This window comes from Numida meleagris, chromosome 9 (genome assembly GCF_002078875.1).
Source record: "Numida meleagris isolate 19003 breed g44 Domestic line chromosome 9, NumMel1.0, whole genome shotgun sequence".
Classification (NCBI taxonomy): Eukaryota; Metazoa; Chordata; class Aves; order Galliformes; family Numididae; genus Numida; species Numida meleagris.
This window is the reverse complement of record NC_034417.1, coordinates 1,623,145-1,645,544: the sequence shown is the minus strand read 5'-3', so window position 1 is coordinate 1,645,544 and position 22,400 is coordinate 1,623,145. Positions and strand designations below refer to the sequence as shown.

Here is a 22,400-nt window from a genome sequence, read left to right as displayed (position 1 = left end):
GGCACCCCCCTCCCCACGCCGCCTCCAGGTCGCTTCCAACCCTTCCAAATCGGTCTTCGTTGGGTTTTGTTTCGTCGTTTTTGTCTCCCAGGCTTTTTTTTTATTTTTTCTGGGTTTTTTGTTTTTTTTTTTCCCCCCCCCCTTTGATTTTGGGGTGTTTTTTGGGTTTGTTTTTTTTTTTTTTTGTTCTTTTTTTTTGGCCGGGGGGGAGGGAGTTGTTGCTTTGTTATTATTTTGTCGTTGTCATTCCGTTGTTTTTTTTTTTTTTTTTTTTATTATTATTATTTCGAGCAGGGGGCCAGCCGAGCGCTGGCCGTTTTACTAAAGTACGAATCTTATTTTTTAATGTAATTAAAAGACAGAAAATTACAAAAAAAAAAAAAAAAAAAAAAAAACGACCAGGAAGAAGGAGAAAGAAGAAGGTTAATAAAGAGAATAATAATAAATAAGCCAATGAAACGGACACACAAAAAGGAAACCCCGACGACAGAAGTGATGGTTCCAGAGGAGACGCTGCATCGCTGGGAGCACAGCAGCGTCCCCCGCGGGCGCTTTTTTTGGGTTGTTTTGCTTTAAACTTGTTGCAATGTTTGCATGCTGTCTCCAGAGGCCTTTTTTTTCCAGTCCTGTCCAGTGCTTTATTCTCATGTAATGCTACCGACTGTGACATTAAAACTGTAATAAAACCATTCCATACAGACGTGGCACGTCCTGCCTGCCCGACCCCTCTGTCTCTCGGCCCCATAGGGGTTGGGGACCCCCTGGCAGGGTCCCCTTGTTCTGGGCATGGGGAGGTGGCTCTGGCCTGAGAACCGACGAGCTCATCGCAGCGCTGCCCTCCCATTGGGTGTCCAGATGGAGGGGGGGGTGGCACAGCGCTGCGATGGGGTCTGATGCTGTCGGGTTTCATTTCTCCTGGACTAACCCTGTCCGCATCCCAGCCCCCCCCCCCGTCCCTCCCTCCCCACCCCCCAAGTTCTTCGCGGCGCCTATAAGCAGCTTTACTTCTCGAGCTTATGAAGATTAAAGTCATTTTCAGGCAAAGCCAGCAAGAACGTGGCTTTTGAAATGGAGAGAAAGGCCGAGCATCCTCATGGGGTGGGCTGAAACCAGAGCTGGGAGGACACAGGTGCTGTCCCTGTCCACTCGTCTTTGGCCACCACTGGGCCCCTGCTAGCCCCCAGCTCTGTGCCCAGCCCTGGGGAGACCCTCACCTGCGAGCAATGTCTTCCCTCCCTCTGCTCTTTGCCTCCACCCGTTGCTCAGCATCTCCAGGAACTCTCTTCTGTTCTCTTCACCTTCACCATGGGGGTCTGCGCAGAGGGGCTGGGATGCATCAACCCTAACCCTAACCCTAACCCTAACCCCTGCCTAGGGGCAGGTGTTTGGATTGGAGGTTTCCCCCATGGTGTTCCCGGTGGGAAGTGGGGCTGCAAGCTGCAGATCATTGCCCCACTGCGCTGCTGGTGACGATCCTGGCTTGGCTGGAGCTCAGCATCCCCAGCTGGCTGGGGTGCCTGCTGCGGGCAGCAGGGCAGGCTGAGCCCATGGGACCGGCGCTGACGTGTGCAGAGGCTGCAGGAGGCACCGTGGATGACTCTGCGCTCATGCACCCTCTGCTTTCCCTTCCCTGCTGTTGGCCTTGCAGGGTCACCGACCCACAGCCGGGGTCACCCTGTCCGGAGCCATCCCTCCCGGCTGCGGGTGCTCTCCTCCTGCTGCCCACCTCTCTTGGAGCTCTCCAGGGAAGGAAGAGAACTCTGGAGAGATCCCCTCCGGGACGTCACCCGCGTGCGCTCCCGATGCCGTGTGCCTTTGCTCGGGGCGCGCTCTCCGCCACCGACAGCCAAGCGGCACATGGTCTCCCCATGTGCCTGTTTACACGGCTCCGTGTGTCTGTCCCTGTGTATTTGTGTCACCGCTCGGGTGCCACCGCGGCCCCCCCCGCGCCTCCCTCACCCCCAGCTGCGGTGATTCCCACGCCTCTGTGGCCGCACGTATAGCAGGAGGCGCAGCGCACGAGCTCTTTGCCATCCAGTGCCACCGACGTCAAGATATGTAGGTGTTACAGGCAGGGCATCACCTGGTGGATGACCTCGACCTGCCCCATTCCCCTCGCTTACCAATGGATGGCACGGAGGCATCCTGACCCAAACGGGCAGAGGACTCCCACCACCATGGAGATAATGGCCTCAGCCATGGGACCCAGCACAGCTGGAAGCCCAAAGCTCAGCACTGAGCTCTCCAAGGTCTCTCATGGTTTCCCACCCAAAGCCCGGTGATGTCCCCAGCCTTGTCCCCGTGGGCGTCCCTCAGACCCTGGTGATGCTCCTGGCCTCGTCCCCGCCGATGTCCCTCGGTGTTCCCGGCCTCAGTGTTGGCACCGCCCCAATGGCTGAGCGCCAAAGCCCTGTGCTGCTGTGACTGTGCCCGTCACACCAAGTGACAGCCGGCGGGGAAGTGTCAGCATGACTTCTCCCGGCAGAGGCTGCCTGCTTTATTTAGCAGTGCCGCCTCGTTCCTCCCCCGGTGCGTCTCCGGCACACACGCATCCTTCCAGGACCTACTCATGGCTGCACCTGATGAGCTTGAAGGCCTTTTCCAACCTCAGTGATTCCATGCTTGTGCTCGGGGTCTTCAACATTTTCAGCCTTTGCCTCCTCTTGGAGGTCGGGCTGGGCTCACCTGGTGTCACCCGTATGGTGCTGTAGCTCCAGGTGACACCTGGCTTCAGCCTGTCCCTGGGAGGGCTGCGCCGGGTAATGGGGTGGTGCAGGATTTGGGTACAGAGGGCAGCATGGGGTTGCACTTGGCCTTGGAGTTGGCTCTTATGGAAGGGCGACATCGCAGAAATGTCACCTTGTGTCTGAGCACCTGGCCGGACAGCTGGCAAGGCAGTCTCTAACATCAGAGAGAGACATCGTGAAAGGGACAGAAAGCTCCATAAAATCTACATTGCTTCAATAGTGAGCCACTCCAGGCAACCCTGGCAAACCCTGGTCCCATCCGGAGAGCTTACAGGTGAGGCACTGGGGCCAGCTCTCCACTTACCTGGATAGAAGAGCTGGGATGACGTGTGTCACGCTGCGAGCAGATCTCATGGCAGAGCGATCAAACCAGGTGCCACCGCCGAGGAGCGATCCTCTTAGATCCCACCGGCTTGTCTGCGGCACGCTGCTACGGGAGGACATCTCGTCTGCCTCCCTCCTAATCCACGGAGATGTGTGATATAGCATAAGCTAATATAATAGGTCATGCGAGGATTTACATCTCATTACCGCAGGTTAGAGTCCTGGGAGGAAGGATGAGTCATTCCAACTGGAATATATTTCGGGGAGAAGCAAATGGAAAGGAGACGCCTGGAAGCGCCGCGGTGGGCGCAGTGACCAGCAGGACCTCCACTGTCCCTCTCCATGCCACCTCCACCAGGGACATTGGGCTCAGGCTCACGGCAGAGCTGCCGGCCCTCTCTGGAGGTGAGGTGCCTCGCAGAAGGGAATGCCCTTTCCTTGGCCTTTTACTCCGTCCCTGCAAATGCCACCGACACCCTGGGCTGCCAGAGGGAAGCGGCCACGCAAAGCTGCCAAGGGCCACCTTGTGGCTCTCGTCCCAGGGGCACATCCACCTCGGAGCCGCCGGGCTCCCCGACCTCCATCCATCACCTTCCCCCCAAAAAAAGCACCGCGGAGCCTCCAGACAGCCGGGAATCGCGCTCTCGTTTTCACCTCACTGCTTTGTCCAAGCAGCTCAGCTCATCAAGAGCTGTTTCCTCTACGTTCCTCAGACAGGGAGGCTACGCGGCAGCTGACCCATCTAATCCAGCTGGAAAAATCGGTCCTGACTTCCAGTCTCTTGCTGTTAACCAACGCGAGCTGCAGGCGCGCGCTCCCAACCCTGCATCCAGGTGCCGCACACCCGAGCAGGTGACATCCACGGGGCCGGACCCTGAGCAACCGGCCCCGCTTTCCCAAAAAGCAATCTGTGAGCACAGCCCTGGAAAGAAAGCAGGGAGCTGGGGGGGTCACCTGCAAAGACCCACGCTCAGAACAACGCACCGAGACGATGGCTTGTTGGCTTGTTCCTTTTAAGACCTGGTGCTACCTCGGGCAAAGGGAGAAGGGAGGCGATGGGCCACCTTCCCCAACCCCTCCCTCTCCCCCCCCACCCCCGCTCACTTTGTTCCATCGCTTCACAGCTGTTCCATCATTTTAATCTGCGGAGATTGCCTTTAAATTTCCGAAATGAAATGATTTCCCACAAGCCGGGGTTGGAGCCTGGGTATGCCGTGTATTTTCACAGGAGGAGAAGAAAAGAGGGAGAAACGCAGGCTAAAGCCGGGCTGGCCATCTGGAAGGGAGGCGCGCGGCGGTGCCGTTAATTGCGCTCTGCCCCGGGGCTGCAGCCGAAGGGGAAGGCAGCAGCGGGAGCGGGGTGGGAAGGGATGTGGGGCCGTGCAATGGGTTCCTGCGCCTTCCTCAGCTCCCGGGTTGCGGCCGAGGGATGCCAGGGTCGCCTGTCCAAGGCAGGGCTTGCGGGGAGCGGTGGCAGCTTGCATTAGAATTAATTAACATCATTAACAGCGCGCTTCGGGGCACGCCAGATTTTCCCAGCTAGGAGCAGGCGACAACTCGAGGGGTGCTAAATCCGGTCCTGTTCCTCCAAATTAAAAAAAAAAAAAAAAAAAGAGGAAAAATAAGAAACAGAACGACGATAACCATAAAGGCTTATGGTTAAAGGCCATAAAGGTTTGCTCTGCTCGAGGCACCGGGGGGCGGAGGGGGGGGGTGTATATCAACCCTCCATCCCGATCCCCCTCCGGCTCCACGCGTCCCCGCCGTGAAGTTTCACCCCCTCCCTTAGCCCCCACCCCCCGACAACGCCGGGGGGGGGGTCGGGGCGGGGCGGCTCCGCCTCTCACCGGGGGGGTCCGGGGGGGTCCGGGCCGGGCGGCACCGCCCCGCCGCGCTCACACGGAGCTGTCCGCGCCGCGGTGCTGCAGCGCCCGCCGCCCCCAGCGACCCCCGGGCGGAGCTCCGGACACCCCGGAGAAGAGAGAGGCCGCCGCCGAGCCCAGGCTGCCCGGTAAGGTGGGACTCGGGGCAGCCCGGCCCCGGGGATCCCTCGGTCTCCCGGCGCTCCGGCAGCGCAACTCGCGCGGCTCCCCGCTAACTCAGCGCCCTTTCTCCCCGCTCCAGGGTACCCACTGCCCCGAGCATCCCAGCTCCCCGCTGCCCCCGGTACCCGCATCTCCGGTTTCCTGAGCATCCCGTCTCCCTGTTCCCCGAGCATCCCATCTCTCTGATCCCCTCGGTTCCTGCATCTCTCCTGTTCCCCGAGCATCCCATTTCCCCGCTCACCCTGCTACTCACAGTTCCTTGTTCCCTGAGCATCCCACCTCCCCGTTACCCGTATCTCCTGGTTCCCTGAGCATCCCATCTCTCTGCTACCCTCAGTACCAGCACCTCTCCCGTTCCCTGAGCATCCTATCTCCCCACTGCCTCCGGTATCCGCATTTCCCTGTTCTCTGAGCATCCCATCTCTCCGCTACCCTCCCTACCTGCTTCACTCCAGTGGTCTCAGCATCCTCTCTCCCCCTATCTCCTGTTCCCTGAGTATTCTACCCCCCCACCACCCCAACACCTGCATTTTCCCGACTCTCTGAGCATCCCATCTCCCCGCTCCCCGTGGTACCCACATTTCCCAGCACCCCACACCCCGCAGCCATGGCGTTCATGGTGAAGAGCATGGTCGGGGGGCAGCTGAAGAACCTGACGGGTGGCCTGGGTGGCGAGGAGAAGAGCGAGGGCGAGAAGTCCCCGGCAGAGGCTCAGGGCATGACCCGTGAGGAATATGAGGAGTACCAGCGGCAGCTGGTGGAGGAGAAGTGAGTGCCGGGGGGACACGGGACGGGATGAGGCCCTGGAGCTCTCTGTGCAGAAGGGAAGACAATGGCGGGGGTGGCACGGCCAGGACGCTGTTTGATGTACCCCCCCTCTAATCCCTTAATCCGCTTCCTCGGGGATTTTTTCTCCTTTCTGGCCACACGGCGGGGGGGAAAAAACAAGGGGAGGGATCGGGACTTTGTGGAGAAGATGGGGAGTACCTGGGCTGGGGGGGATTACAAGGTGGTGGGGGCACCTGTAACTGCCCTGTGTGGTTCGCAGGATGGAGCGAGATGCCCAGTTTGCCCAGCGCAAAGCGGAGAGGGCCACTGTCAGGTCCCACTTCCGAGACAAGTACCGGCTCCCCAAGGTACGGCACGGGGAAAACGGGGGGGACTGATGGGAATCACAGCCCAGGTGGGGTTGCAAGCCACAAATCCCAAAGCATAACGCTGTTCCCCTAAAGGGCATCGTTCCATCAGACCTTCCAGCCACCCCTGAGCGCCACCAGCTCCGTGATCCCAAAGAAGAGGACCCCAATCCCTCAGCCTTGATTAGACCCCCACTTCCTCTCTTTTGACCCCGATCCCATCTTGTTCAGGGAGAGCCCCCTTCCCTGGGGGCTGCTGGCCCCGTAGCCGTGAGCAGAGCACGGTTCCTTCCCCGCTGGATTAGCCAGCTCCACAGATTATCTGGCAAACATTTCCTAGATGGATCCCAATTTTGGATCTTCCGCCCCACGAGCGCTGCACTGGGAACAATTCAATCAGCGACAATTCAGCCGCTCTTGGAGTTGCCCCAAGCGTTCTCCCCCCTGCCCCCCCAAAAAAGCAGCCAGCATCCAGCGAGAGCCTTTCTGCAGCTCTCGCTGGTGAATGCTGTGAATTGGAGCCGGGCTAATTTTAGTTCGGAAAGGTCAGCTCAGCCAAGTGATATTGTTCCTATTGCTGGAGATTCTTGGTCCAGCCTGGATGAACGCCCCGCTGCTCCTTGCACCCGCATAACTGCCAGCAAACAGCAGCTGGAGGATCTGTCTTCTGCTGCCAAGAGAGAAGAAAGGCAGAGAAAAAGATGGAGATTTCCTCCGGGGAAAGTGGGGGCTTGCTCAGCTACGGCCCCCGATCCTTTTGCTGCTTCCTCGTGCTTGAGATGTCCCTTCCAATCTTTAGACAAGTTTCTTCTGCTCATCCCTGATCCCGCTTGGCAGTTGGTCTGCCTCGCGCAGGCTCTTCAGAGCAGAGCTGACCCCAATATGCTCGCCGGTGGGCACAGTCATTAGACATATGTGTAGCTTAATTGGGTGCCCAAACCTCAGATGGGAGCTGGAAGGCAATTTAGAGGCATGCTGGCACACTCTGCTCTTCACGTTGGCTCTCGCTTTGCTCCCCGGTGCGCGCTGAGCTCTGCTTGGCCACATCCCCTTTGGGTTGCTGAGGGATGGAGCTCGTGGGCATCGTCCCACCTGCAAGCCAGGCACCAACCCTAAAGACCCCGGGTTGGCTGCCAAAGCCCACGTGGGCACAACGATGTTGATTTTGGACGTAGTCTTGGTGCCCCCACGTCCCACCACCCCTTGCCTTGACTTTCAGAACGAAACCGACGACAACCAGATCCAGCTGGTGGGAGGCGACGTGGAGCTGCCCAAGGAGCTGGCCAAGATGATCGAGCAGGACAACGAGGAGGAGGAAGAGAAGAACTCCGTCATCGGCCAGCTCAGCAACATCCAGAACCTGGACCTTGACTCCTTGAAGGACAAAGCCTCGGCCACGCTAGAGGACCTGAAGCAGTCAGCCGAGAAATGCGCCGTGATGTGACCCGACCGATGTGACACCCTCAGCCTCGCCGTGGTGGGGACCCACCGATGTCCGTGTGAGTCGGGTTCTCCTTCTGAGCCGTGTTAAGCCCTGACCCAGATGTCCCCGCTCCGTCCGTGCCGGTATCCCCGTGCGTGGTGTTGTCGTTGGGTCGCGGTCCGGTCTGAGGTTAGAGCAGAGCGATGGCTTCGCGTCCCTGTCTCCCGGGGCGGGATCGGCTCCGTGCGGGAGAAGGGGCAGAAGGTGACCCCGCAAGGGAAAACGCTTCCTTCTCTGTCGTGATGTGGTCGTGTGCTGTGCTCAGTCGAGTGTTACACCTCCTATGCTGTCCCCGTGCCACGGCACCGTTATCGCCGCTGGAATAAATACCAGGAGATGTCTATGCATTCCTTTCTCCCGCAGTGCTCCCTCCGGTGCTACAGGCGATGGCATTTCAGTGCTGGGTGCTGGAAGCTCCACATTTAGGGCACCTTCGCTGCCACCCATGCGGGCTTCGTGCCCAACGTGCCCAGGCAGCAGCAGGGGAAATATCAGCCTTCCTCCCCAACCCCAGAGAACCGACCCGGTGACCTTCACGGGTCTTTCCCAACTCAAAAGGTTCAATGATTCCAAGGACTGGGAGGGGACCCCCCTTCTTTGGGAAGACACAAAAAGCCACTGCGCCAACAGCGCGATGGCCGGAGCGCTTCGCCCGTGCACAAAGCCCAGAACGAGGAATGGTGACAGCGGTGACACAAATGAGCCGCTACCCGGGGATGGAGGATTTCACTGCACGCTTTGGGGTTGGTTTTCTTTTCCCTTTTTTTTTTTTTTTGTTATTTGCAGTCAATTAAACCTCCCCGCGGGATGCTGCTGGGACAATCGGATTAAGGGGATCATGCAGCGGCACCCCACGTCTCCCTTTCCCCGCGTCTAAGAGGCTTTAGGGGGAGCATCTTAGAACCCGGGGGGGGAAAATCACACTGACCCACATCCCCCAGCCCCTTTCATCCCGTAGCACTGGGGGTCTATGGGGAGCACAGCATCACCTCCACGGCTGGAAGCCTCCATGCCAAGGAGAGCCGGTACAATCTGACCCTAAACCATCCCGACACCAACCCCGGGGACATGGCTCCAGATTGGGGCGCATCTCAGGCAGAGCGTGAAGGCATATGTGATCACGTTCACTGGCTGCAAGGGCGGGAGGCTTGAAAGCTCTTTAAAGCCTCGGGATATAATCTCTGCTCAGAATAATGCGGCAAAAAAATCCCATAAAAAGGTCTCCGCAAGAGGAGGTCACAGCCTGGGGCCCCACTCTGTGTGGTGGCTTTGGGTGACACCGCTGCCACCACACACATCTGAACAGGACGGCATCCAACCCCTCAGGCTCCCTAAAGGAACAAGGAGAAACCCCCAAAAAGTATTTATTCCAGATGATAAATTACATCCCCTGAAATACAGCAGATTTGGAGAACAGCCCCCTGCTCCGCAGCGGCCGTGAGCAGCTCTGCTGGGGCCAGCCCCCAGGGATGAGGTTTTTTTGGTGCATCACCGTCATCAGAGCACAGAGCCTGCCACCCCTGAGCACCGCAGCACACGTGGAGCCAGACCCTGCCCTGGGGTCTGCGGGGGCTTTTCCCTGCACCTGATTTCCACGGGTAGGCTGAGAACTGGCCGCACCTCGGGACACCGATGAGGCACCGCCGCTCCCTGTGCAAATCGCTTCAGCATCAGGCACACAGAACAAGCAGCTTCCAACGTGCCGAAGCGCTGCCCCGCTCCCAGAAAAGCAAAAACCCTGCGCCACGAACCACCACCAATCCGTGCTGTACTTTTTTTTTTTTTTTTTTCCCCCCCTGCCTTTCCCCATGGGTCGGGGTGAGCTGCAGGCTGTGCACGCAAGAGCCGCGTGCCTGCACGCAGCAGCAGCAGCCGCCGCCGCGCTGCCCAGCCAGCGGAGGGAATTGGAGTGGAATAACCTGCCCGCCGCGGGCACGCAGGCTGCTGCTGCAGCAGACGTTCCAGGCAGGGACTCCTCCTGACGGGAAAACGCAGTCACGCTCAGCCCAGCCGTCTCCTCGGCCATCTGCAGCAGCGCGGCGCCGGCAGCATCCCACTGGGCGTCACTGCAAGGTGCAGGCTGCGGGGGATAGGGGAAGGGCAGAGGGGACGGTCACCTGGAGGGGGGGGCTCTGCAGGCACAGAGCCCACAGATAAAAGGACCTGGGGACTCACAGCTCCGGATGGATTCTGCCAGCGCCTCTTTGCCCATGGACTGCGTCTCCCGCATCTGCACGGGCAGAGAAGCCACCACCATCAGTCCCACAAAGCCACCACCATCAGTCCCACAAAGCCACCACCATCAGTCCCACAAAGCCACCACCATCAGCCCCAAGCCCCGACACCGCTCCCAGCCCCACCTTGATCTGATTCTTCAGGTACTCCGCCCGGGCCATCAGGGTCTGGATCTGGCGGACACACGCAGGGAGCCCCGTCAGAGCGGTGTCCCCGTGGGGCTGGCGGGGTCGGGGCGGGCACTGGGGCTCACCTCCGCATGCAGCAGCTCCCGTCTCCTCCCCGCCGGCTCTGCTGCAGAGTGCGGGCGTGGGGTCATCAGGGCATAGGTCTCATCACCCCAGTCCCCTCCACAACTTACCAGCCAGGAGCAGCAGCAGCTCACCCAGGCTCTGCTGGTAGAGCTCCAGGGTGTCACTGTCATCCTTGCCTTCCTCCTCCTGTAAGAGAGCCCGGCTATCACCAGCTCCAGGGGTGTTCTGGAGAGACCTGGGTGGGCTCCGTCCCCATGAGCAGTAGGACCCCAAAATCCAGGACTCACCCTCGCCACGGCCACCGAAGCCATCTCCAGAGCGGTGCAGAGCCGTGGTTTGTCCTTGGCCATCTCTGCAAGGAGACAGACGGGGGACACTTTCAGCCTGCTAGGAGATCCTGAAGGCAGATTCCCACCCCACAGGCTGGCTCAGCCCCATAGAACACCTTTGAGGATCTCCCTGGCCGGGTTTCCCTGCTGCAGGAGGCTCTTGCTGTTGCAAGCGACCAGTGCCTTCAGCTCCTCCGCTCGCGAGATGTACTGCCCCACCTGTGGCAGCGGGGCTGGGTGAAGCATGCTGCTGTGGGGGCACCCTGATGGATGGTCTCTCCCACCCCACGCTCACCTTCGCCCGGATGGCTTCTTTGCGGCGAGCATCGCTTTCATCTGGGGGGGCAAAGAGAAGGGTCCAATGTCAGGGGTAGGGGCTGCAGCACACCCTGGGGCTGCCACAATCCCACACTCAACTGGATGAGCTCCATCCCCTGCCCCTTTCTGTGTTCCCCCCACCCCCGATCAAAGCACCCCACTCCCCACAGCCACCTGGGAATGCAGGGACTCACAGTGCAGGGCGGGCACAAAATACTCTAGAGCTTTGCAGTAGAGACCGAGCGCGGCAGACGCGTCCCCCTCCTGATCCTTCTTCACCGCCTCCACCACCAGGTTGGTCTGGAGGTAATGGGATGGGGCTCAGGGCCAAGGCTTGGTCCCACCGTGTCCCATCGCCATCCACCTGCCACTCACCGCCTTGCAGAAGCTCTCGGGGCCGGGCACGTGCTCCATGTCCACAAAGGGATGGGCAAAGAACTCCTCAAAGGAGATGCGTTTCAAGGGGTCCCTCTCCAGGAGGCGCTGCAGGAGATCTCGGCACTCCGGGGACAGCCGGGGCCGGCTGGGCAGCTGGGCAGGGACAGCGGTGACACCAGGTGGCCCAACCTGGTGGCCTTACCCCATGCCATCTCAACGTTACCTCGATGGCTCGGTCACTGCGGATCTTCTCCTCCAGCTCTGCAAACGAGCGGGAGGCGAAGGGGGGTCGTCCAAAAAGCGCCTCTGCAAAGAACACAGCAGCGAGGGGGTCACCTGGGGGGAGGAACCCATAGTCCTCTTGGTCTTGCCAAGGGGATGTCAAGCCAAGGGTTTGTGGGTGGGGGTCCCCCGGCTCTTCCCTCTGCCCTACAGTGAGCAGGTAGATGTTAACATGGTAGACGTCAACAGGGTGGACACCACCATGGCAGACGTCAGAAAGGCAGACATCAACATGGTGGACATCATCATGGTAGACTTCAACATGGTGGATGTCACCATGGTAGACTTCAACATGGTGGATGTCACCATGGTCAACGTCATTATGGTAGACGTCAACACAGTGAACACCACCCAGCACCCATAGGGCTGGAGCGTCCCCATGCCAGGATGCGGGCTCCTAATTACAGTCTGTCCAGGTGGACGTGGTCTCCTAATCACAATGGGGCTGGTCCCCACCTTTTAGGACACTGGGGTGCTAATGGGTTATGGGGTGTAGAGAGATGGGCGCACAGAAGAAGGACCCACCGTAAAGGATGACGCCAACTGACCACAGGTCCACCCGGGCATCGTACTGCTGGCGGCACACCATCTCGGGGGCCATGTACAGTGGGGAGCCACGCAGCACGTGCTTCTCGTCCCACGGCGACATGTACTGCGCGAAGCCAAAATCTACGGGGAGAGCATGGTTAGGGGTCACTCACCACCACCCCATAGCATCCTAGGGCCAGAGACCTGACCTGCCAGCTTCAACTGGGGGTTCTCCGGGGTGCTGAGCAGGATGTTCTGTGGTTTGAGGTCCAGGTGGGAGATATTGTGGTCGTGAAGGAACTTCAGGGCGCAGGCTGGAAGGATAAGGCTGGAGGTTGGGATGCTGGCCCCGACACCAAGAGTCCCAATGGTCCTCATCCCCCAAACCCACATAGCCCTCACCGAGCTGCTGCAGGAAGATACGTGCCACTTTCTCGGGCAAGATCCGCCGCATACGGATGAAGCGGGAGAGGTCCCCACCGGCGCAGAACTCCATGATCAGGTAGATGTGGTCACTGTCCCACTGCAAGGCCACCCAGCTGGTCTCACCGCATCCTGGAGCCCAAGGGGCCACGAGCCAACCCACAGCCCCATGGGACCCCCAGACTCATGAGATTCCCCAACCTCACAGGATCTCCCAGCCCCACGGGAAGCTCCAGCTTCCTATGAGAATCCTATGAGATTCCCCCAGCCCCATGGGATACCCCAGCTTCATAGGATGCCCCCAGCTCCATGGGATGCCCCAACCGTCACAGGATACCTCAACTTTCTGGGACGCCCTGTCTCATGGGATGCCCCCAGCCTCATGAGATCCCCTAGCCCCATGGGATCCCCCAACTTCACGGGATGCCCCCAGCCCCACGGGAAGCTCCAGTCCTATGGGATGCCCCCAGTCTCACGGGATACCCCAACCCCACGGGATGCTCCCAGCCCCACCTGGAAGTCCTTGAGCTCCACGATGTATGGGTGGCGGATGGTCTTGAGGATCTCGATCTCAGTGAGCAGGTTCTCCACCGAGGCCCGGTTGAGGCTCCTCTTGCTCACGCACTTGACGGCCACCACCTCGCGCGTGTCCCTCTGCCCGGGGACCAGCAGAGACCGCCGTGGAGCGACCTCGCACCCCACAAACCTCCGAGATCCCCCCCCAGCCCCGCGTTGGATCTCAAGGAGGGCGAGCCCGCAGGGTGCAAAGCTCCGCGTTCCCGCACCTTGCTGTACGCTTTGTACACCGTGGCGTAGGTGCCGGTGCCGAGGCGCTCGGTGAGCACGAAGCCGTCCAGGCGCGGTGGGGCGCAGCCCCCCCCGGCCATGCCGCCCCGCTCCCCCCGCCGCCCGGTTCCGGCTCCGGCCCCGTCCCCAGCTCCGCCCCGGCAGGAAGGGGCGGGCTCCGCTGCGCACGGTGGCTCTCAGCCCCGCATGGCGCTGCGTGCTTCGGGTAAGGCTGGGAGGAAGCCCAAACTGACTCCTGTCGCGTCGCTTTGGTGCCTTCGTTCTGCTCCGTGCGGTGGGAACCCCCGCCCCCAGCACACACACGAGTAAAGCAAAAATCCCAGTACCCCAGCCGCCGAGTAAGGCTGCGATGAAATCCCAGCTCCCACTCATCCCTTCTCTCCCCCTGCGCTGACCCATGGGGAGCAGCAAGATTGCAACGTGGGAATGACGAGCACAGCCCCCCCCAGCCCGACCTGCTCCCAGGTTCCCCCTCGTGCCGTGTCACCCAGGCGCTCGAGCACGTAAGAGGTCAAAATGCAGCATCGTGTTAAGTGTAGTAAACCAGAGGTACAATTTTCCGCTCGTAAAATTAACAATAAACTACATGCAAGTTACAAAATCCACCCCTCCCCCCTCAAAAAAGAAAAAAACAAAAAAAAAAACCAAACCAACAGCAGACGAAATCAAGTTGTTCATAGCACAGGCCGATAGAAAAGAGAAAGTTAAATCAAAATTCCTGCTTCTCACCTCCCTGCTACAGACTGGGCAAGAGGAGGAAGAGACAAACGCTCTGCGTGCCCCGGACAGAGAGAGATGTTTGCTTCAGAGAACATCTCCCCCCCTCCCCATGTCCTAAAGCAAGGCAGGGAACCTAACCGTCACAAACCGAGGCCAGCTGAAGCTAAAACGCAGATCTCTTCTCATTGGAGTCGGCATCACAGAGCTAACACGGTACCCAGGAAAAGTGCATCGTTAGAAAATGAAGGTCGGGGTGATGACGATGGAAGGGGAAGCGAGGCGGCGGCGGCCCTGGGAGGGCTAGTTGCCCCGGAAAGCACTGTGTGCAGCTGAGGAGGCCGCCCCGGCCGCCGCGTTCTGGAAGCTCCTGTTGGTGAGGATGCCTTGGGAAAACTCTTCCTGAGCCCTTTGGAAGCTGGCTCCCGTGCGCCGATACAGGGAGTGCACCTGGTTAACAGAGAGAGGGAAAAAAAAAAAAACATCAGCTGCAGGTGTAAGGAATGCACACGGAGCTTGCTGTCGCTCACACTGCTGGTGCGTGAGCTTGAGGTGTGTGTGTTTGAAGAGGGTGAAGCTTGGGAGATCACTGGCCACCTCCTGTGGACTGTCAATGGCATGCCTTGCTGCAGCATCTGCTCCTCCTCCCCCTTCCCAGAGGGGCCACTTGCCCGCCCGTGAGTCTAAGCAACTCAGCACTGATACAGAAGGCACCACCAGAACCATTCTGCGAGCGCTCCGACTCCACCTTTAGGAAAACGCCAATCCCCAGCCCTACACATGAGAGGGGGCAACCCCGCACTGCATCCATCCCAGCCACGGGTCTGCGATTCCGCCAGCAGCCCCGAGCCACTCACCTGCTTGAGGAGGAAGAGCGAGAGGACCACGCAGAGCGTGAAGAACCCCGCCACCACCATCATGATGATGGCCACAGCCACGTTCCCCTGCACCTCCGACAGCGCCGCAATCCAGCCGCTGTAAGAGAGGGTGGGGTAAGCAATGTGTGTGATGGCCCCGTTCCCAGCAGCACCCCACTTTCAGGCAGCAGGTGCTGCCAAGAAATCAAGTCACTCCAAACGCCCTCTCAAAACGAAGCTAGGCAGTGTAAAGAGAGGCTGGTATTTCGGAGAACTGGATGGCGGATCTGGAGCCCAGAGCTACGTGTCATCGTGACAGCTCTCCAAGCGCCGGGAAGGGGAGAAAGAGGAAGGAATGAAGTGAAAGGCTGCAGAAAAAGCTCCCCTGCGACAACTGCCAGTTCCTAAGATGACTCTGGGAGTTATCAGCACTTGGCTGCGGGTCAAAACACCAAGATGCCTCACTCAGAACACACTCTTGCAGTGCTACGGAAAAGAATCTCTCCAGCTGAGCAAGTGATCAGGCCGCGAGCCACCAGGAGGCTGGGGACCCAACGGGACAGTTTGGCTCACTCGATGTGCTGTGCAACTCCTCGTGCATTAAAAGCAGAGATGCAACACCATGCACTGCAGCTAAAAATAAATCTGCTGTCTGGCTCGAGGAGACGGAGCTGAAAGTTCAACGCATGCTCTCCAACGCTGGACTAAAAATGGAGTGCCCCCCTCCCAGTCCCCCATGACCAAGGGGCGGGGGGGAGCACGAGGACAGCTCTGCCCGTGAGCTGTTCTGCAGGCAGCGGGCAAAAATAGAGAGCAGTTTCACTGCACTCATCTCCTGAAGGCTCTCCCTCGGGGGAAAACCACCGGCTGTTAGTTAACCTTTTCTCTGTTCTTCACGAGCACCGCAGGAACGCGGGAATCTGATCTGCAGCCAACGCAGCAAGGTGAAAAGAAATCCACTGCTTTTGTTGTGGCGGGGGGAGGGACAATTTGGGGGTCTGGACTACTGTGCCAAGAAGAAAGGGTGAGAGGTTCCTCACCCCTGTGCTACAGCCCCCAGAGAAGGGAGGAAGCCTTCCCGACAAGCAGGGAAGGCTCTGTTTAGAGACAACACAGATACGGAGATCAACGTAACAAAGGGATGGGAAACGCTTTGGAAAAGAATTGCAGAGTAGGCCTGGGAGATTCCACACACTCCTTGAAGGCTGTGGCAGCAGCAGAAGCATGTGTGCCTTCGCTAGCACTTGGAGAGGATGAGCAGAGGAGACAGACACGCCAGCTGAGACCTGCCAACGCTGCGTGCCAGGCGAGAGACACGGGAGAAGGAACAGACAGCTGTCAGCAAGAGAGCAGCAACGGGCCCTGTAGCTCCTGACACCAGGGCAGGGCTGTACCAGCTTGCTCAGCTGAGCTTACCTGTCTCCCCAGCCAGGGATGCCGACAGCCTGGATGACGTAGATTGCTATTTGGCAGAAGAAGACGAAAAAGAAGACGAAGAAACTGAAGGAGCTGTCAGACCTGCAGGAGAGACGGCAGCAGGAGTGAAACCCAAGGACACGATTCCTGGACAGATTCCCTCCTCTGAGAAGAGGGAACATTTTCAGCGATGAACTTCCTGCTGAGGTGAGGTGGTTTCAGAAGGAACTTGTGCAGTGACACGACTTAAAATAAATCCACTGCGTATCGTAACACCACCACTCTGCCCAGGGGGAGATGGGGTGAAGACAACTTCCTTAACGGGCTCAACAAATTACTGCACCAAACAGTTCTCTTAAAAAAAAGGTAGCCCTATGTTGGCTCGGCCTGGATTTCACAATACGAAAGGACCACTGTAATCAAGTTCCCCCCAGATATTTCTGATATATTAGGCACAAGTAGGTTTGATCTGCTCAAGAACGCAGAGGTGGAAAAATCCTGCAGGCAATATCCTATTGGAACAGATCAAACCAAAGCTCCTCCCCACTAGAAGCTATATTCCCCTTTACAGTGGAAAACAGTACTTGCCTGAAAGCCTTGTAGATCGGTCGGTACCAGCAGAGAAAGGCACAAGGGGTGAATAAAACAAACCACAGGATTGAGAGACCGAAGTCTACTCCTCTTTCTCCCTTAACCGTGAACCATGCCAAGCAAGCGAGCAGATTTAGGAGCAAAGTAATTGAATGCACTGGTCAGGATGGAAGAGAGAAGCAGCATCAGTAAATCCCCAGGAAACTCAAATCTCCGCAAGCATCTCTCGTTGGACACACGAAGCTCTGCAAGAGTTCCAGAGCCTTTCGGCCATCTCATTTCCTTTCCTTCATTGAAAGGAAAATGGGGCTCAGCCTAAGCACCTCATCTGATCCCGCTGCTCACAAATCATTCTTAAATCTTTGCAGAGCATCAGAACTGAGAAACACAGCTGAGAGTGTTTTGCACCTGATCTCCCAAGTGCACTATCCACCACCCTTCTGAGCCTCGTACTGTAAAGTCTCTGTTAAATAGCTACCAAAATTCTGTGATAAATGAGCAAAAACTCAACCTGCTGACCTTTACATGTCTTCATAGACAAGGAAGAGAGGCATTATTTTACCCGTGCGGACAACACCTGCAGCATTTAGTGCAGTGCAAAGTTCAGCACTTGATTCAGAATCTCTGTGGAAAGAATTTTTATGGCAGTTCAAGTTATTACTCACGCATCCACAAGTAATAAAGCATCTTGCATATCCGCTGGTAGTCAGCTGGGATGTCTGCAGAAAAATCCTGATAAAAGCACGGCTTGATTGGACACTTCCTGGGAAGGGGTGGCCAGTTGTTCTGTCTCGCTGCGGAAGGGACAAAAGAGCAGTTCTTTGCTTGCTCTTCTCTGGTCTGAAGAGCCATTGGCATGCCTTCATTTGCAAGCTGCACTCGTATCCACTGACATCAACACCTTGGGGGAGGCTGGGTCTCAGTGGGTAACCAGGTTCGAGCAGGGGTGCGTTAACCTCACTGGCAGCAGCAAGGTAGGGCAACCTAGAGTTGAAGACTTTCCTCTGTGGGAGGCAGAGTTTCCATGTGATGGCCAAAGGACCATCATGAGCACTTGGGACTACAAGTCCAGGCTCAACCATTCAAGGTTAGGGGAAAATACTGTTTTGCTCTGGTTAAAATAGCACCGAGACAGATAAAAAGCCAGAGCTGGTCTCTAGTAGCTCATCTCAGCTCATTTCCTGCCCAGCCCTTCAGTAGGCAGTTACATTATAAGCCATGGAGTGACAGGTGCAGCTCCAGAGGGCTGCCACAGCCATGAAAAGCCAGAGACAAAGAGAGGCATTCCTTCGGACAGGCCAAAGCCACTTCTACCAGTGGTCAAGCAGATAAGCCAAGCAGCACGGGTGTCCCCAGGCACCACATTGGCTGCAGACAAGGCAGGGAGCACTACTCACGATTAATGCTGGCTGCATTGTTCTGCAATTCCCTTTCCTTCTTATCCAGCTCGGCTGCCTTCCTCTCTAGTTCTGCCTGCTGCTGAAGCAGCCCGGCCTGTGCTGCTGCAGCCACAGCCTAAAGAAGGTGGGAAAAAAAGTAAGTCCTTCAGTCCTTCACCACCCAAGCCAGTGGCAATGCCAACTGCCAACACATCAGATGTCAAACTGGAAGAGAAGCACAAATCCAATAGCAAAGGAGGACACTTTGAAAACTGGGTGCCTGCGGAACATCCTGAGGCTGGCTTCCTGCCTTACATGCTGGAGGACTCGATTAAAACTGATGGAGGACTCAGTTCAGGTGTTCCCTTCCTAGCCTACTGGAAAAATAGGGTGAAGGGTTGGGGGGAAGTCCTCAAGAGGCTCCATTCCATCTCCTTTCAGCAAAGCCATGCTTTCCTTGCAGCTGCTTTTACTCTCAAGCTGGCTTTGTTGCTCTAAGTGCCATCCAATACCTCACCCACAAGGCACACGTACCTCCTCACCCTCTTAGCAGTGCCTGGAAGACAGCAGACCCTTCTGCCTATGGGCTCCAGCCAAAGTCTTGCCTCAATCTCCTTTCACTACATGTTGCTTTTCTGGTCTAGCATCAACTTTCCCAGATGCAACTTTTGCAAGCCTCAGACCCACCCTTACCTTTTCCATCCCCGAAAGATGGGGTGGCTCCTCAGGAGATCCTCTGACCTCACTGTGCACAGCTGAACAAAACCCAGTGGCGTTATTCTGCTCCAGCAGAGCCACCCCCACGTCTCCAACACATAGAGGAGCCCCTTCTCCCATACCTGTGGGGTGGGCTCCACAGATGCCTGCAGAACCGCGGGCTGCGAGTGGCCAGAGGGCTGCGTGGCTGGCGTCGTCCGCGCTGCATTTGTCTGAAAGCAAGGAGCAACAAGGGAACAACGTCACACACTGCCTCTTTATGCAAAGAATAGCTCAGATCTTAGCACTGCTAAAACAAGCAGGAGGCAATTCTACGTTCTCACAAATGTGTGCCCTCCTTAACGCCCCAGGGATGTGGCCCCCAAGGATTACGGGCATCGGGCAAAAGAGAAACCAGGTGGGATTCTGATCAGCTGTTTAAACCACAAATATTATTTTTATCCCAGTTTCCTGCTCTCCTTTTCCGCATCTCGGCGACAGGAAACAAGATTGAAGCTCTTGCAGTGATCCATCGGTGATATCAAGTGTGGCAGCTCAGCTCCCAACTCAGAGAACAAATAAATATTGATGATGCCACAAAACATCTCCCTCTTCACGCAGCTTTACTGGGAGAAACAGTTCCAGAGGAACACAGAGCTCCAGCGAGGAGCTTCAGTGCTCTCTGGCTTGCAGCCTGCCACGCACACAATGTCCCTGGGGAAATCAGCTGTGAATGCCTCGCTTTTATTTTTATATTTAAGCTGCACCTACCAAGGGACCCTTTAGACTGCTGAAACCAACGCCAAGATACCTGGTGCAAACACACATACCAGCTGGGAGCTCTCAGAAAAGGGGTTGAATTCATCCAAGCCACTTTGGCTAGCGTTCGTGAGCTGCGTCACCGAGGGATCCTGAAAGAAGAGAGCAAAGCCAAATCAGCATCAGGCACAAGGCTTCACGAGCTCAAACACCGCTTGCTCTGCCCACCTCCCAGCCCTCTGCTAACTGGGAACAGGACTGCCAGGTGATGTCCGTGGCCTGCGATGCCTTTAGCGGGGTGAGGACAGACACTGGCTCGCTGGGATGAGTACTGAATCCAGAAGGCAGCATCCCTGCAGGCAGCCTGCCTGACTCAGCAGCCGGGTGAGCCGAGGACACCAGCCCAGAACATTTCTGGTCCTCCAGCTCTCCCAGCTGGAGGCAGCTCACACGGTTCTGTGACAGCGCCGTCCCTTGGGGCTCGCAGAGATATACGCTCCTACGTAGCCAGGAAGCAAATTTGAAGAACTACAACGTTTTTATTTTCTCTTTTATTTCTACTCACAGCAGCTCCTACTTGAAAGTGCCTCTCACTTCCCATCTGCAATGCACACAGTATTTTCACTTTTCTATACACTGCTTTCCATAAAAAGATTCCTTTTTAATAGACAGATTTTGACCGCAGCCACACTCCTATCATCAGTAATTAAGGAAGTGAGGCCTTTTGTGAGCTCAGAAATCCAGCTGCCTGGTTCAACAGCCTGTCAATCTGGGTGTAGCCAAAGAAAACTAAAAGAAGCCATTTTTTATTCCTCCTTCCGCCAACAACTCACGTCTTGAGCTCGGGCAATTCCGTGGTTAATGGGGCAAGATGCGTTTGAGGGTGAGACAGAGCAAGAGTGAACAAGTGTGCAGAGGCCAACTGAGCCCACGTGCTGCAGAACAGTCCTTTGGTTCTTTTCAGCACAGAGATCCCCTGGGCTTTTAGTGCAGCCTCCTGCCAGGTGAGAGGTACAGAGGGTGGTTAATGAGTAATGCTGCTCCTCCCCTTGCTGCTGCACACGCCACTTAGCATGCACTAGCTGCTCCACGCCTGCGTTGTAGCTTCAGTTTAGGGCAGGCAAGGGCTCAGCCTGGCTGACATCCAGCAGGTGACTGCATGAGGAAAAGAAACCTTCATAAAAAGCACAGGAACAAGAAAGGAAAGGCTGCACAGCCATTGGAAGAGAATCATCAAACTGGGGGAGAAGTGACTGGGAATAAGGAGATGCATGGGGACACCTAGGCACAACATGTTTTTTTCTTTCCATCCCTTGTTTCAGAGGGAAAGGAAGCCCTGCAGTTAACTTGACAGTGGCACTGCTATCAGAAAGGCCAGGAGAACAGCATTGCCCCCAGTAACACCAGTGGGAAAAACACTATCACTCTGCTTAGCCACAGCTTGATATTAAAGGATGTTTCTGATATTATCGGATGTCTCGTCTTCCAGCACAGCTTTAACCCAAGTACTTAATTAGCCAAGGCAGCACAGCTTAACTGCCTGCTACTACACAAGTGTGCCTAAATGTCATACAAAAAGCAGAGCCCTTGCAGTGTTTGGACACATGTCAGTGTGCCCTGAGTGGTGCAGCTTCCATAAACCATTGCCATACCACAGGTTATTTCCACCAGCTCCAAACTCACAGACAGCTGGCCTCTGGAAAAGCACACAAGGTTGATCCCTCATGCTGCAAAACATGGAAAATGTGGCTCCATCCGATCACTGAGGCACTTCACAGGCTGCTCCCTGTGTAGCAAGGCATCTGGCTGTCCTCCTTTAGGGAAGCAACCACACTCTTTTCTGCTCTGGACGTAACACACTTTTCCTTCCTGATGAGTAATTGCTCGTTGTACTCCTGCAAATCTCCTCAAGCTGTTTCCTGCTCCAGAGCCCAGGGGAAGCCTGAAAACATGAAGGCACTCACCCTTCCCCAGCTGCCTGGCTGGGTTGAGCCCGCCTCAGGGACACACCATCAGTTATGGGACTGACCTGCAGTGCCAGCAGATCCCCCACTGCCCCTCGCACCACAGCCCCCACAGTCTGTACAGATACATGGGGGCAGTTTTCATCATTTTAGGTTCCCAAGTGTTGAATAAGTCTGCATTTGGAATTAATTTTGTCGACAGGAAAGTTAAAAAGAATCACAGCATTGTTTTGAGTTAGAAGGGACCCTTAAAGGCCACCTGGTGCAACTCCCCCACAATGACCAGGGACACCCACAGCCCAATGAGGTGCTCAGAGCCTGGTCCAACCCGACTCTTATAACTCTGCCTTAACACAGAACTGTTGTAGCAACGTGCCTGCTGTAGTACTTTGAGACAACAGCTGGTGCTAGGAAGGATGTTCCTCTGCTTCTTTCCATTCCCACAGAACAAGGGAACACAAGGACTGAGCACTAGGTGAGAGAATTCACCTGGAACACCACGGGGCTGTTGAAATAACACAAGAGCTGCCCGAAGAAGAGCCCACTGTGCCTGCGTTCAGCTCACAGAGCTACTCCTCACCTGCTCTCATGGCATTGCAGAACACCCCAGTGGGAAAGGCCCCACAGGGACACGTTTCTGTCTCCACACGGACCCACCCAAACCCAACCCTGCGTCTGAGAGGTGCCCCGGTGCTGCTCGAGCTCCGCGCTGGGAGACAGAGAAACCCCAAA

General features: G+C 56.9%; 3 protein-coding genes across 5 annotated transcripts in view; 1 reads left to right on the top strand and 2 right to left on the bottom strand.

The window, feature by feature from the left end:
• CPLX3 (complexin 3) lies at positions 5,249 to 8,542 on the top strand. Its single transcript, XM_021407656.1, has 3 exons — positions 5,249 to 5,884; positions 6,165 to 6,252; positions 7,472 to 8,542. Exons 1-3 carry the CDS (start codon positions 5,724 to 5,726, stop codon positions 7,694 to 7,696), a joined length of 474 nt encoding a protein of 157 aa, XP_021263331.1. The 5' UTR covers positions 5,249 to 5,723; the 3' UTR covers positions 7,697 to 8,542.
• On the bottom strand, positions 9,082 to 13,562 carry ULK3 (unc-51 like kinase 3). Of its 3 annotated transcripts, none has more exons than XM_021407414.1 (16): positions 13,268 to 13,562; positions 12,996 to 13,136; positions 12,462 to 12,582; positions 12,269 to 12,373; positions 12,057 to 12,200; positions 11,473 to 11,555; positions 11,247 to 11,402; positions 11,066 to 11,171; positions 10,849 to 10,889; positions 10,670 to 10,772; positions 10,512 to 10,576; positions 10,332 to 10,410; positions 10,224 to 10,261; positions 10,096 to 10,143; positions 9,911 to 9,965; positions 9,082 to 9,815 (listed from the first exon to the last, which is right to left on the bottom strand). In XM_021407414.1, exons 1-16 carry the CDS (start codon positions 13,367 to 13,369, stop codon positions 9,799 to 9,801), a joined length of 1,404 nt encoding a protein of 467 aa, XP_021263089.1. In that variant the 5' UTR covers positions 13,370 to 13,562; the 3' UTR covers positions 9,082 to 9,798. The 3 variants fall into 3 exon arrangements, with proteins under 3 accessions (XP_021263089.1, XP_021263088.1, XP_021263087.1); XM_021407413.1 differs by having other exon boundaries at positions 10,224 to 10,264; positions 13,268 to 13,560; XM_021407412.1 differs by lacking the exon at positions 10,224 to 10,261.
• Positions 13,794 to 22,400, bottom strand: part of SCAMP2 (secretory carrier membrane protein 2) — a 9,584-nt gene continuing 977 nt past the window's right edge. The window contains exons 2-9 of the mRNA XM_021407416.1: positions 19,776 to 19,856; positions 19,089 to 19,178; positions 18,268 to 18,385; positions 17,536 to 17,664; positions 16,868 to 17,027; positions 16,280 to 16,381; positions 14,864 to 14,981; positions 13,794 to 14,456 (exon numbers count right to left, since the gene is read on the bottom strand). Of these exons, the coding sequence (XP_021263091.1) occupies positions 14,310 to 14,456; positions 14,864 to 14,981; positions 16,280 to 16,381; positions 16,868 to 17,027; positions 17,536 to 17,664; positions 18,268 to 18,385; positions 19,089 to 19,178; positions 19,776 to 19,856 (945 nt within the window). The 3' untranslated portion in view covers positions 13,794 to 14,309. The remainder of the gene's footprint in view (positions 14,457 to 14,863; positions 14,982 to 16,279; positions 16,382 to 16,867; positions 17,028 to 17,535; positions 17,665 to 18,267; positions 18,386 to 19,088; positions 19,179 to 19,775; positions 19,857 to 22,400) is intronic.